At 51.4% G+C, this 13,954-nt stretch overlaps 6 protein-coding genes across 6 annotated transcripts; 3 read left to right on the top strand and 3 right to left on the bottom strand.

The window, feature by feature from the left end:
- Positions 1–3,776: 3,776 nt before the first annotated feature.
- Positions 3,777–6,181, top strand: NCS54_00774400 (PNPLA domain-containing protein; the record flags this gene model as incomplete). Its single annotated transcript, XM_053153156.1, has 7 exons — positions 3,777–4,030; positions 4,086–4,337; positions 4,408–4,518; positions 4,582–5,063; positions 5,117–5,411; positions 5,455–5,680; positions 5,738–6,181. 7 exons carry the CDS (start codon positions 3,777–3,779, stop codon positions 6,179–6,181), a joined length of 2,064 nt encoding a protein of 687 aa, XP_053009131.1.
- A 371-nt stretch (positions 6,182–6,552) lies between these two features.
- NCS54_00774300 (Hypothetical protein) lies at positions 6,553–7,536 on the bottom strand (the record flags this gene model as incomplete). Its single annotated transcript, XM_053153155.1, has 1 exon — positions 6,553–7,536. The coding sequence occupies one exon, from the start codon at positions 7,534–7,536 to the stop codon at positions 6,553–6,555; it is 984 nt and encodes a 327-aa protein (XP_053009130.1).
- Positions 7,537–8,009: 473 nt separating this feature from the next.
- On the bottom strand, positions 8,010–8,907 carry NCS54_00774200 (Hypothetical protein; the record flags this gene model as incomplete). Its single annotated transcript, XM_053153154.1, has 2 exons — positions 8,010–8,680; positions 8,727–8,907. 2 exons carry the CDS (start codon positions 8,905–8,907, stop codon positions 8,010–8,012), a joined length of 852 nt encoding a protein of 283 aa, XP_053009129.1.
- Positions 8,908–9,830: 923 nt separating this feature from the next.
- Positions 9,831–10,715, bottom strand: NCS54_00774100 (Hypothetical protein; the record flags this gene model as incomplete). The annotated part of the gene is made up of 1 exon (XM_053153153.1): positions 9,831–10,715. Exon 1 carries the CDS (start codon positions 10,668–10,670, stop codon positions 9,831–9,833), a length of 840 nt encoding a protein of 279 aa, XP_053009128.1. The 5' UTR covers positions 10,671–10,715.
- A 1,216-nt stretch (positions 10,716–11,931) lies between these two features.
- NCS54_00774000 (ADP-ribose 1''-phosphate phosphatase) lies at positions 11,932–12,489 on the top strand (the record flags this gene model as incomplete). The annotated part of the gene is made up of 1 exon (XM_053153152.1): positions 11,932–12,489. One exon carries the CDS (start codon positions 11,932–11,934, stop codon positions 12,487–12,489), a length of 558 nt encoding a protein of 185 aa, XP_053009127.1.
- A 345-nt stretch (positions 12,490–12,834) lies between these two features.
- On the top strand, positions 12,835–13,372 carry NCS54_00773900 (Hypothetical protein; the record flags this gene model as incomplete). The annotated part of the gene is made up of 2 exons (XM_053153151.1): positions 12,835–13,317; positions 13,367–13,372. 2 exons carry the CDS (start codon positions 12,835–12,837, stop codon positions 13,370–13,372), a joined length of 489 nt encoding a protein of 162 aa, XP_053009126.1.
- Positions 13,373–13,954: the final 582 nt, after the last annotated feature.

Below are 13,954 nucleotides of genomic sequence, written 5' to 3'. Positions count from 1 at the left end.
TGGTGTAGGGTAGACAGATTGGCTTTCGTGGTGGAAGGAGATGGAAGTCGAATGATCAGACAAAGCCATACAGCGGCTGTTGATTAGATGGATGGTGTTGGCCATCTAGTTGCTTTGACTCGGTTATTAACTAAATCGATGGAAACTTTGTGTCACGAGCGCGTATTGATATGGCTGTCTGGACAACAGAGTGAATGATGAGTTGGCTCACTATGGGTGCTTCCCCTGTGCTGGCATTGACGATTGAAAGAAGACGGAACTCTCATTGTACTCTTTAGCTGCCTACCTATGTACCTATCTGCTCGCGCACATGCGATTGGTAAACCAACAAGAGCCCGATAACAGACGCGCATCACCTCCTCCGGCTCACTTCTTCTTTTGGTGCTCCTGGAGGTACTCCTTCATCAGGCGCAGGCCGATCTCGTCGTTGGCCACGCACGAAGTCATCTGGAATCCGTCGCACCAGCCTGGAGTGCCGCCCTGATGGAGAACTTGACCGAGTGGCCTGGTAGCGCCTAGGTCGATGACGATGGGTCTGTCCTCTGCGTCAACCATAACGTTGGCCGGGTTCAAATCGTTGTGCGCAAACCCCAGAGAATGGAGATGCCTCAGGCCCGCTTCAATGTCGTGGTAGAATGCCGTCGCGCTGTAAGGAGGCTGCGACCGGGCCTCGACTCGGAAGTTGAGAGCCGTCGGGTAGCGCTTCTGCAAAACTCCGACCACTAGGTCATCCTTCTCGAGACATCCCTTGAACTCGACCAGGTTTCGGTGCGGATGCTCCTCCACGAGCTGGTGCGCTTTGATCTCGCCAAGAAACACGTCGGCGGTCCAGTTTGTGGGATCCTTCTTGCTGTAAGCGTGGATCAGCGGCCTCTTGAGCCAGGTCTCATTGTCAAGTGTGAAGTCGGAAGTCGCAACGACTTGCATGTCTGGAGGGACAGGCGGGTAGATGGCCTTGTCCGGGATTCGAGAAAGGCAGTTCACAGCCTGCTCGAGACTGACCTGATCTCTGGGGGCGTTGACGGTGCCGATCCAGGCTGCGTAGCTGTCTTGGTCAACCATCATGACCAAGGTGTACGTGGACAGGCATTCATCCGTGTCATCAAATTCGTCGACCTCATTACAGATGGTGAAGTTTTTGAAATCATTCACCACCGGTGGCTTCAGCTCCGTGGTCGAGGGCGACTTGCAGTCCTCACCGCCGTTTTGTTGGTCCAGGAGCTTGGATTTCTTGTTTGGCAGACGAGTGTCATCGTCCCTATCATGCTTTGTGGCCAGCGGTTCGGTAGTCAACAGCAGCTCAACGATGGCATCGTCTTTCGTAGCCACGGTTGTGAGGGCATCATCGTCACCGTCAAGCTTCGTGGCCGGTGGTTCGGTAGTCGATAGCGGCTCAACGATAGCATCGTCTTTCCCTTCCACGACCGAGTTGGACTTGCTTGGCGGGAGGACCTCAGTGGCACCACCATGCCCCTCAATGGATGGCTCAGCAGTCGGCGGTAGCTCGACAACTGCGTCGTCTCCCATAGATACGGTAGATTTGGACTTGCTCAGCGAGAGGTTGCTGTCATCTCCGTCTTCAGACCGTTTGTGCAGGCCTGTGACGTCGGCAGAGACATCCACCACTGGCGGGTCTGGCGTGGTGGCCGACGCTGGCTTGAGGCCTGTGTTTTAGTCTTGGGTGGTCATGATGGGTCGGAACTATTGAGCGACTGGTGCTGTTTCTTGCAGGTTGAACAAAGCCTTGGATGAGATGGCCGTCTTCAGCTGGATACAGGACGTAGACAGCCTTAAAACCCAGTGCGCGTTTCCAAAGAGCCACCAGAGTCCGCACAACGCAACAAGGGGAGAAATCAGCAGGGCTCACCAGGGCGTCTCTGCCAGCGGTGGCCGAGCCAACAAAGGGAATTTGTTCACCTGTGGCGCCTCCTTGCATGAGCAACCTACCTACAAACAGGCCTACCGTTGCTTACCGGAAATCACGGGTTGCCTATCTAGGGACAAAGGAACCCTGGGGCTTGTGCTCGGATGTGTCTTGAGCTAGTCTCTTGGACATGTTTGGAAGCCTTGTCCTGGATCAGTTCCAGTGCCAAACTCAAACCCACCGTTGCCTGCTAAATCGTTTGGAACGAGCGGGCGAAAGAGTGCAGATGACCTCTTCGGTGAAAAACCAAGGTTCTTTGCAATTCACGCCTTGATTGCCACGTCGGATGGGATCTCTTTGCGCTTAGCCCTGCATGAAGATGGCTTTAGCCACAGAACTCAAACGGTACTGCGAGACGGAGAAGCTGCGCATCCGTTTGGTTATCTAGGGAGTGGTTCCTGACTTGAGACGTGGCCTTCCTTGCTTGCTTGCAAGACATGCGGTAGCGGGACACTGAGTAGATTTTGCCTAATGAGCGGACGGCGAATGGATTTCAAAAGACCCGAAGAACGTCGCGCCTAACTTGGACATTTGTAATTCTCTAACAGGTGGCAGGGGTCAAGCCATGCTCGTTGACAAGATGATGTAGCTCTAGAGGAGTTTGACTTGGTTGCAACTCCTTGGCCAACTATTCCAAGAACCCGATCATAGATGGGCATCCAAAGCTGTAGTGAGGAGAAAGGCCGGAGTCAGTGTTGGAAAACCTCACAAAAAGCAACATGCGTGTCGGCTGAAATGCAAGAGACAGGCAGGCGTCCGCTGAATAAACATGACACGCTGCTCGGTGGGGAGGCTGCTGCGGGAGTGCAGCTCCGCGCTTGATTGGGAGTTTGGACGCATGGCGACAGCTGCTGGCATTCATTGCAGCATGCTCAATGGGAGGCCTTGCTGGACCCAGAACTTCCCAAGCAGGACTTGTCACCGCTAAAGTCACCGATCATACAACTGTCTCACACGCACTTTCCACCGCTTCTTCAAACAAACCCTGTTGTGCAAAACAACCAAAATGTAAGTTGTTGGACGGATTGCTCCGGCTTGATCCTTCTTCTCTAAATCTAGTGACGTCCCCTGCACAGAAGAAAGCACGCAGCTTGGATCGCAATGCCACTCCCGAAGTGGTGGCGGCCTTCACGGAGATGCAGACTCGAGTCCGCGTTAGAAAGGACCCCTATAGTCCGAACAAAGTGGAAGAGGGCGGGTGTAAACATGGCTCACCAGAGAGTTGCGGTGACCAAGACAACAAAGAGAATTCGTTTGTCTATGGCGCCCCCCTACAGCCCACCACCAAGGTCGTGGTGCCAGAACTGCCGGGACATGGTGGCTCGCCGGGACGAAGAACACCACGAAAGCGTGTGCTCAACGTCAAAGCGTGTTGGTATGCTTGCACATATTCCGAAGCCGGGTCTTTGACTGATTCCCATCTCAAGGGCTTACCCCTCCCTCCTCGCTAAGTAACGGTTCGGGACTGGAAAGCCGAACGGTGGAGGTGACCAAGTTGGTACCAACCTGTAGCCTACGTCCTTGTTAGATGGGCTTTGTTCTTTGAACTGGGGTGGCAACTCAGCCGCCATGGGGCTGCCGCGTCGCACAAAGGAGGCTGCACAAGGCGTTTGCGATGCAATCCAAACTGCATTACCGATTACGATGGGATGTGCATACTCAGGAAACAAAGAAAGCTAAGATGCTTACGTCTAGGGGCCGGCCAAAAGTGATGATCTAAGAACGGATTCCATCAACTTCCTCAGAGCCTGATCATCGTTGCGGGTGGAAAATGGCAACTACAAAGACCCACCACAGATCTCTCTTTTCTATTCACCATCAGCATATTTCGTAACTCTACTACACAATCGCAATGAGTCGTTCGGCCTCACCAGTTGACGGGGCCTCATCAGCTGATGAGGTCTCGCCAGCTTATGAAGCAACGCCTCACCCATCGACTCCACAGAACGACGTTGTCCGGCCCATTCTTCTGTCTCTGGATGGGGGCGGTGTGAAGGGCTTGTCAACTCTCCTCATACTGCAGGAGCTGATGGAAAGGATCAGCCGTGAAAATCCGCCCAAGCCCTGCGATGTCTTTGACATGATTGGTGGCACGAGCACTGGAGGGTAAGCATACTTAGCCTGGACTTAATAGAATGACTAACTGGGGTGTTATGAATAGGCTTATTGCCATCATGTTGGGCCGTCTTGAAATGTCTGTGGCCGATTGCATTGAGGCATACCAACATATCTCCAGACAAGTCTTTCGTCCAACCTTCTGCAGCAAGTACATGCCGCGAGTGATGCGCACTATCACCGGTCGGTCAATGTATGATAGCCAGCACCTTGAAGATGCAATCAAAGACATCATCCAACTCTGTGGAGAAGCACCCAACGCGCCATTGGAGACCACGGATGATGGCCAGTGTAAAGTGTGAGGCACTCCTTGGGAGAGAGTGTTTGGAACTCTGTTTGGATGCTGACAACTTTTGCCCGGTCATTAGGTTTGTCTGCGCGACGCAGTGTTTGGACAGAAGCCAAGTTCAATTCCGCAACTACCAGGATCCAGTACACCACAACCGTGTCAAGGGCATCAAGATTTGGGAAGCGGCTAGGTGAGACTCTCCTTACTTGGATCCTCTTATATTCCGCAACGTCATGTACTCATTCTCTTCCAGGGCGACATCGGCCGCCCCGACCTATTTCGAGCCTATCAAAGTTGGCTCCCATTCCCTCGAGTTTGTTGATGGCGGTATCGGCGCCAACAACCCCGTGTTTCAGACCCGAAACTGTGCTCGAGATCTGTGGCAAGTACCGAACGCCGCGAGTTTCGATGAGCAGATTCACTGCCTGGTGTCCATTGGAGCTGGAGCCGGACAAGGCTACAGTGCAAAAGTTCTGGATATGCTCAAAAACTTCTCATCTGTATTGACAGATACAGAAGCGACAGCATCCAAATTTGCTTCCTCACATGAACATCTTGTGAAGACGAACAAGTACTTCAGATTGACTGTCCCAGCTGGGATCGGTAACATTGATCTCGCAGACACCTCAAAGCTCGAAGATATTTCAGGCCGGACCTTCACGTACCTGAAGGACAACTGCAGTGAGCAGTTGGATCAGTGTGCCGAAGTCCTCAAGAGGAAGTACAGACCAGAGAGTAAGAAAAAGGCCGTTTCTTCCTGATTTATCAGTGCTCACAGTACGATATAGAGAGCTCACACAGCAAGCGATCTCGCATTGGCCTCGTTCCTTTCAAGACAGCCGGATCCGGATCTGGATGTGGACGTGGATGTCGGTGGATCATTCTCTGTTTGACCATTGCCGCCTTGATCATCGGTATAATCGCTGCTAACGCAGGCCCACCTCCGATCGATCGATCTGCTCCCATCATTGCAGTTATGGGGCAGGCTGGGGTGGGCAAGAGTGCCCTCATCAACATACTTGGGGGGCGGCACGTATCGACCGGCGATGTACCAGGAGTCGGGCACGAGTTGGAGTCTGGTTAGTTCCCTTAAAAAGCTTACCTCGATTCAAACACTAACTCAAAGTGATCAAGAAACCTCAAAAGTCTCCTGGTACCGAGCTTCTATTGATGGCAGGAATATCTACCTCATCGACACTCCGGGTTTCGACGATGATACGCTGTCCGACCTCCAAATTCTGGAGCACATATCAAAGGAACTCCTCAAAAACTACCAGAACGGTCGACTACTTAGCGGTATCATATACCTCTATGATATCTCCCATAAGCGTATTCGAGGGACCGGTATACAGGTATGATACTACTCACCCCTTCTGATGGACCGGGAAGAATGCTTATTCATTCTCCAGCAACTGGACTATTTGAAGCTGCTACTGGGAAACGAGGCCTACAGTAATTGCGTTCTTGTCACAAACATGTGGGATCTGGACTCTCCATCGGCCCAGGCCGGACAACAGGATCGCCACAACGCACTGAAGCAAAAGTACTGGAAAGATATGATCTCTGGTGGCTCAATCGCCATGCAACACGACGGTAGTTTTTATTCTGCAAGGCGAATCATTTATTACCTCATCGACAAACCAAAGATCCTTCTTTATCATCAACACGAGCGCGGGAATGAGAAGAAGTCATTCTGGCAGACCGAAGCTGGAACCAAGGCCCGCAGCGACCGGGAACTCAACGACCCAACCATGGGCGATTTTGGCAAGTCGGAGCCTGGGCCGGGCCTGTGGGACACGGTGCATGATTGGATCTGGAGGCTACAGTTAAAATGGACACATCCTGTAGAGTAGTGCTCTTTGGCAGAGATGGCCAGCCCTTTGGAAGAGGCTGCCAGAAGTCAGAGCCGGCGGCGAGGATGATGCCACCTCCCAGTTTGTCCTAGGTCAACGAGCGAAACTCAAAGTCTCCCCGGAGCTTTGATCCATCTGGTGAATGAGATTCAGGGTGCAGATACTTCCTTTGTGTGCGAGCCTGGCCGATGTGAGGCTGCCTTCTCATGTCAGATCTCTGTTAAATCTCGTGATCTCTGCTGCGTCGAAGCAGAGCCGCGTACAACTGCAGAGTGCGCAGTTGGCAACGCAACGTTGATAGCACGAGCAATAATATGGCGCCCTCTGTGAATTTTTATTTGTTTGACTCATCTCCATTGACTCTGCTACCCTCACAGCTCATCCTTGGAGGCGCCGGTGCGAGCGGCAAAGATCTTGTTCGTGAAGCTCCAAACTGCCTTGTCCACACCCCGTTCTCTCATCCCTCGCAATACCTTTTCGTTATCGATGGACTCGCCTTCTGGATCAACAATAAAGATTCCCCCACCCGTCTTCTTTGCTGCTTCGAGCCCCTCTGGTATCGGCGCGAGTCCTCCTTGGACAGAATACCGATCATTGGTGGCAACGAAGAGTGCACGAGCGCCGCTTTCGTCCTGGCTCATTTGGTTCGGCGGCGATATGCCAAACTTCTTGGCTCTGGCCAAACCTGGTGTAGCTACTGGCCCGGGGCACCAATGCACGAAGCTGATGTTGGGGTTCTGCTGGGCCGGAACCTCAAAGGCCAATGTACCCATGGTTGCAGAATGAAGCGAAGAGTTCCACGTCGTCCAGTTGTTGGGGTCGCGAAGGTCGAGGTCGCTCTCGTTTAGCGGGGCCTCAAATCCTCCGGCCAGAACCGAGATGACTCTTGGGCTTGAGGTGGTGGATTTATTGAGCAGGGGAAGAAGCTGCTCGACTGCCCGGAGTCGTGAGTAATAGCGTGTCGTCATAGATGGGTCGAGGCCCTCGCTGGTGTCCTTGCGGCCTTCAAATGCCATGAAGCCGGCTGACAGGAATAGCAAGTCAAGCTTCGTCTCAGACTGTTTGATGGCACTGACTACTCTATCGACCTCTGAGATGAGAGAAACATCGGCCATGATCAGGTTATAGATGCCATCTGGGTTGGCCTCCTGCAAAGAGGAGAGAAGTTTCTCGTGTGAGGCAACAGTCTGTGGTCGAGCGACAGTGTAGATGCGTGGAGCGGAGGCATGCTGGGCAAACTGTTCAAGGGCGCTCTGGCCGATGCCTGAAGTTGCACCGATGAACAGAGCCACTATACCCTTGGGAAGAGTCGCCAGCCGGGTATTGGATTGCTGTACAATCTGAAGCGACACCATCTTTTGTCGTGTTGGAGGAGTTGTGAAGTGTGGTGAGAGGTGGCCGAGTCTGACCACCCTCCATGCTTATATAGTTGAGGAACTTTCACCAAAACCACTTAGATTTCACATCAACCAACATTGCGCAAGTCATTTCACGGACAATTTGAAAGTGCGAGAAGTCCGTTATTCCCACCCGAGTCGTCACAGACCCATTTGTCAGCTTCAGCGTCTGACCGGAGGCTTCATCCGAATCTCGACCGAAAGTGCTTGATAAGCGTAAGGACTAGGGACTTGAGAGAAGGAATGCATAATATTATAAAAGATATGAGACCAGGGTTTAGTAAGTATCGTTGCTTTTGTTTGTTGATGTGGATGTTGAGGTGAAACGAAGAATCTCAGTCCTTGAATTCTATATATGATAGGCTTGTTAGTGAGAGGCTATGTACAAAGGAAAACATGAAGATCTATCTGAAAAGAAGAAGTCTGGAAATCTATCGGGACTCTAGCAAAACCTCATCCTTCATAAAGTCTGCCCGCTTGGCCTGCTTCACAAGCCTGCCAGGATGCAAGACGATAATAACCACGGTAATACCCAGCATGAAGCATCCATCAAATATGTAGAGGAAAGCTTCGTTGGACAACAAGGGGCCGTCACCACCCTGGTTGTACTCGACGATGCGGACAACGTTTCGGATCAGGAACAGCCCACTCGTGCAGTACAAGCCAACGAGATATCGGCGGTAGGGCAAGACTCCTGCGAGGCAGTGGCTCGTGGGGCATGACTTTACTCTGACCTGCAGAACGAGGATGCAGAGAAGAAACAAAGCAAAGGCGGCGATTTGGAGAATAAGACCGCAGATGATGATGGTCTTGCCTCGCTTTGCTTCATCGGGGACTTCGCTTCCGGACATGATGGCGCCAGCGGTCTGGGTTACGAAGCAGGCGAGATCGACTAACACGAAGAGCTTTGTTATCCATCGGAGGCTGATGAGAGATAGTTCCTCTGCTCGGAGTGCTCGTGTAATTCGGCTGAGGGACATGTACAGCGTTGCGGCGAGGAATGGCGGGGCGACGAGCATGAGTAGATTCTGCAAGAGGAAGGGAAGCGTTTCTCGAAGGTTGTCGTGAGATCGCGATCGAAACCAATAAGCGGCGCATTCCACTGAGTGGGTTAGCTGATGTAAATGCTTCTGCTGGAGGTTGCTTACTGCCGGATCCTATGATCATAGGGATGGGGAATGCCGCTCGGTAGGGAAACATGAGAATGAAGTGAGTGACAGCTGCTATTCCGAAGAGGGCTAGGAAAGCGTAGGCTGGTGGTTGAGCGGGATTGTAGGAATACAGATCGAAAGGAGCATAGCCTTTGGGTGTGTCTGTGCTGTTGGACATGGTTGTGGTTGCTGTGATGTAATGGCGGCTTGCCGATGTGGATGGTTTGACCAAAGGTGGTGATGAGAGTGGCAGAAAGACTCTGGTCGGTGGAAGTGTTTATCGAAGCTGTTGAGATTGGTATGGCTTCGAGGACGCAAACGAAGGAAATTGCTCGGGCTTTTAACTATTCGATCCTCATCCAACTTGGCGCACCAACCAACCAAACTCTAACAGATAGCGCCGACCGCATCTTTTGACGCGTCATGAGTGGACTTGAAAGGTGGAACTAGATCCATATTGCTTGGATGTGTGCATTTTCGCATTGGTTTTCGTACTCTTCATACGAAGAAGGGTTTTTCGCTTGGGAATACGTAAAAGGGGGGCCCTCGTCGCGACTAGCAATTTAGACCCGCTTGTTTTGTCTATTTTCGGATAGCAGATGGCGAGAATGACGGAATGGAGTCTTTCGATTTGATGGTGACGGATATGGGTGGGCCAAAGACGGGGATGCTGAGGCTGCTTTCTTATGTTTTTCGGAACTCGGATTTCAAGTCAAGGTGTTTCTGGAAATGACGGAAGAACTTGAAGGCGGAGATGAGGCTTGATCTGACATGGAGCTAATGGGTAGATCTAAACATGCTGGTTCTGGTCGGTGTCATCATTCCAAGAATAGATGAAACGTTGGGTGTTGTCCACCATGACTCGATACAACGTCTCACACTAGTAATGGAATCTTAACCGTCACTTGCAAGAAAATTTTGAGCTTATTGTTAGAAGTAGATTTGATTGAGGTCCCTAATGCTTTCTTTTGACAAAGAGTGACTACCTATCGTAAGCTTTAAGAACAAGCTACCATAGGTCAATGAAGCATTGCTGGTGAAATGTCGTATTATTGAGTAGAGATTGGTCTCGTCAAACAGCCTAAAATAAAAATGCCCTTGTCAAATCTTTGACTCTTCAAAGACTCCGTGCCGTCCGGCTCCTCCGCTGAACCTCGCAGCACCTCTTATACTCTCCGTCGTAATCACCTTGACTCCATTCCGGAACTCATTACCCAACGCATCCTCGAAAGAAGAAGCATTGTAGGCAGAGTAGTAGCAATTAGCGCGGTCGACATTCATGCACTCTTGTGGAAACGCTAGCAGCTGCTGCGCAATCTTTGTCGCCTCGGCGAGAGCTTGGCCCTTGGGCACCACGCGGTTGGCGAGGCCCATCTGTAGAGCTTCTTGGGCGCCGACTCCCCGGCCGGTGAGGATCATGTCGAGAGCGCGACCGAGACCGACAATGGCCTGGAGACGGACCGTGCCGCCATCGATGAGAGGCACACCGAATCTTCTGCAAAAGACGCCAAAGACTGCGTCTTCCTCTGCGACACGCATATCGCCGATGAGGGATAGCTCTAGACCACCTGCGACAGCGTAGCCTGAAACAGCACTAATGACGGGCTTCTTGACTTGCATTCTCGACGGGCCGATGGGACCTATGTTGCGGCCTTGGACTTCATGCTTGGCGTCGATGATGGGACCATTGTACTCGTGGTCACCGGGGTTGAATTTGGCTACCTCGTGGAGGTCAAAGCCGGCGCAAAAGTTGCCGTTTGCGCCGTAGAAAACGCAGACTTTTTGGGACGGGTCGTCTTCAAAGGCTAGGAATGCTTCAGTGAGCTTTCTGCCTGTTGGTCCATCGATGGCATTTCTCTTGTGGTGGCGGTTGATTGTTATGGTTGTGATGCCTTCCGGGGTCTTGGTCACTTGGACGGCTTGGGGTTCGGAGTCTGTCATCTTGTTTGTGGATTTGGGGTTTGAGTGGAGGGTGGTTGATGGGATGTGTGAAGGATTGAGTTGTGTTCACTTAGGGGATCACATTTATATAGGCAATTCCTTGTAATAGGATGTGAGCTATCACTAATGTGGTATGTAGCCGAGGTCGGATACAGTTGGTGTTAGTCTGCAAGTTGGTGTAGTCATGTGGCATGTGTTGACAAGACAAAATGTCTTGGTACAGCAGGCCAAGCATCACGTCAGGCATTGTCTGGTTACTTCTTCCTCGGCATATTCAATATTGAGCGGTATCGGATTGGAGTCACAGCTTTGAGAGGATGGTTTAATAATACGTATATAGAGCATTGGATAAGATGTTGGTGATGGACGTCTGTTTTGATGCCACATATTAGGGTCTTTTAACTGCTACATTTCAGCTTGAACACTTGACAGAAGGCACATCTAGCAACACCAATTCATGCCAATCCTGCTTATCTCTTCTTGATAATGAATACCTGCCTTCATGGTGAGGCACTTATACCCCGCGCCGGGAGGTTCGGCCGGTTATGCTCGGATACGACGGGTAGACCGGACCTGGCTCACCATGTCTCAAAGCGGAAGATGCATGATTGCTTGGCGGTCCTTATTTCTACGATGGCGAGCCCACGAGGCAAGCTTGTGTGGATGAAAGTGTGGGGAATGATGCTGGGCTCCAGGGATTGGTCTGGGGAAGTGATGTGTCTCGAGGCTTTTACTGTAAGCCGTGGGTAAACATCGCTCACTGCTAACTGCCCACCTACTTTGTACACCAACGGTTTTTTTTTTTCCATCTTTCATGCAGCGTTAAGCTCTCTCTTGGAAAATTATTCCAATGTGAGTTTACGGGTTTGTTGCAATTCATTGGCTTGGCTTTTGATGTTTGGCCAACCTTCCAGGTGCTTGTCCAACTTGGCAGCAAGCACACAATCCTTCCTCTCAACTCTCACATCTTTTTCCATCTGCCTCCCCAATCGAATTCGTTTCCGAATTTCAAGACCAAACACTCAATTCTGCCTTGTATCCGTAGGGCTGACTTCAGCTGAGGTTGGGTGCAATCAGCTCCGCGCCACTGTTTGATCTCGCCGGTGACTCACTGCCAAACGAAGCCATCGTGATGGATAAAAAGCCTTGGCTCACCACTTCTCTTCTTACTCTTCCTCTGCATCCTCGTGCATCGGATTCATTTGAAACTTTCTGTATAGGAGAATCGTCCAAGTCAAATACAGTAAATACTCAACTCAAGATGGCAACTCCCGCCTTTGCCCTCGAGCACACACCGCTCAATTCAATTCGCTCCATCCCCTCTGATACCTACCTCCTCCACGCCACCAACTGCCTCGCTCAATGGGGAGCCGGAATCGCAGCTGAGCTCGCCACCGTATTCCCCGCAGCGTGCAGGGTGTACAAGAGATTCTGCAACAGCGCCAAAACCAGCCCGTCGGAGCGATGGCCACCAAGAAGCCTCGCCGGGCGCTGCCTGATCATCCCTCCTCAGCCGTCGGACGTGGCCGCAGGCGCCCCGAGCGTGCACATCATCTCCCTTTTCACAAGTTACGGTTATGGAAGACCCAGTGCGGCGACTGGAAAGCCAGGGAGGGACAACGTGAGGAGGATCCTGGCGCAGACTGAGAGTGCTCTCAAGGACTTGCGAGCGCAACTTCCCGCCGAGGCTGGAACAATCATTTATTCACCTAAATTCAATTCTGGCGCTTTCTGTGTCCCGTGGGACAGCACGGCCGAGGCGATTGAGAAGGAGTTTGTAGACTGGGATGGAAACTGGCTTATCATGGCGCCGCCATGAATTTGAGATATTTGACTATTGGATGGTCTTATCATGGTCAAAAGAACAATTTCACAGCCTGTAGATATGAGGATATGAAACGTTATGATATTGCGAGGTTGCCCTGGCATGTTTCAGATCGGTGACAAGGATAATTGACCCAACCTCTTGCATTCACCGCTCAAGCCACCTCTCATGATTCTTCATTTTGACGTCTGCATCATTCCTTTGTCTCAGCTCCATTCCTGGCCTAGCCACCCAAGCCACTTAGTTGACATCGTCTGCATCCTCGAAATTCAAGCCTGTTACATTGACGCGACATTTGCTCCCACTTCGGTTACTGTGATTGATGGCCAACCTCCGAGCATGTCATTCGACCCTCAGCAGCAATGCCTCTTGATCACGCGTCTTCCACGTGAACTCCGAGATGCCATTTACCTTGAAATTTGGCGCCCATATGGCCTTCGGCAACACATCTTCTGGCATGGTCACCCTGCTGATCCAGCCAACTGGCATTACTGTCGGTGGCAATGCACTACAGACTTCGATGTCATAGATAAGCTGCAAGAGGATCTCGAGCTCCTGCGAATACAGCAGAACATCCCGTTTGGAGAACCCATACGCAGTACGAACTACGAGATGCGACTCGTTTCACCGTGGCTTAATCACTGGGCATGTGGTGAGCTCTGTGAAAGGGTTTACGGGCAGACTGTCATACAAGGCACTTCAACTGGGCGATACCACTGTTGGAAAGACCCTCAGCGCCCTTTTACCAACAAGATGGCCAGAAGCCCGTATATGCCCAAAAGCCCATATATGTCCATGCTCCTTGCCTGTAAACTCATGTGTGTATGGACGTATTGAGTCGGAAAAGGCTGGTCACTGACTTTCAATCCAGATCTGAAGAGTGTCTCAAGTCCATATACGAGTCAATAACTTTCATATTCACCGACTTGCACAGCTGGCAATCCTTCATCGGCTTCTGCGATCAAGACGCTCGGATGAGGAACTGGCCCAAAGTCGACCTCCAACCACCGGCGTTCCCAAAGTATTGCAAACACTTGGAATTGTCAACGACTCCATTCTTCCCCTGCTTGATCACTTGTTCATCACCAACGCGAACCCCCCAGACAGACCGCCCACATGATCCATACGACTTCCACTGGTTACGGCTCGGCAATTTTCAGAATCTTCAGAGCATCAAGATTTGGGTGACAGCACGCTCAACAAAGGTTTTCAGGGGACCTGATGGAAGGGTTACTTACCCAAGCTTTACAAAGATTACAGATCTTGACATTTGTGAGCTGAGACAAGACTTGTCTTGCTTTGCTGGCGTCAATGAGTTGGTTATCAGCACTCCCCTGAGCAACGACATTGGACCAGAGGACGGAATAGTCGAAGGCGTCACGACGCGGCCACACCACAGGGTTTGGAAAAGAGGGACCGGAGATTTCTTCCATCCTCGCCTTTCTCCCAACTTTGGGAG

Source organism: Fusarium falciforme, chromosome 6, assembly GCF_026873545.1.
Source record: "Fusarium falciforme chromosome 6, complete sequence".
In the NCBI taxonomy this organism is placed as follows: Eukaryota; Fungi; Ascomycota; class Sordariomycetes; order Hypocreales; family Nectriaceae; genus Fusarium; species Fusarium falciforme.
Note: the sequence above shows the minus strand (reverse complement) of the source record. Positions and strands in the feature narration are given on the sequence as shown.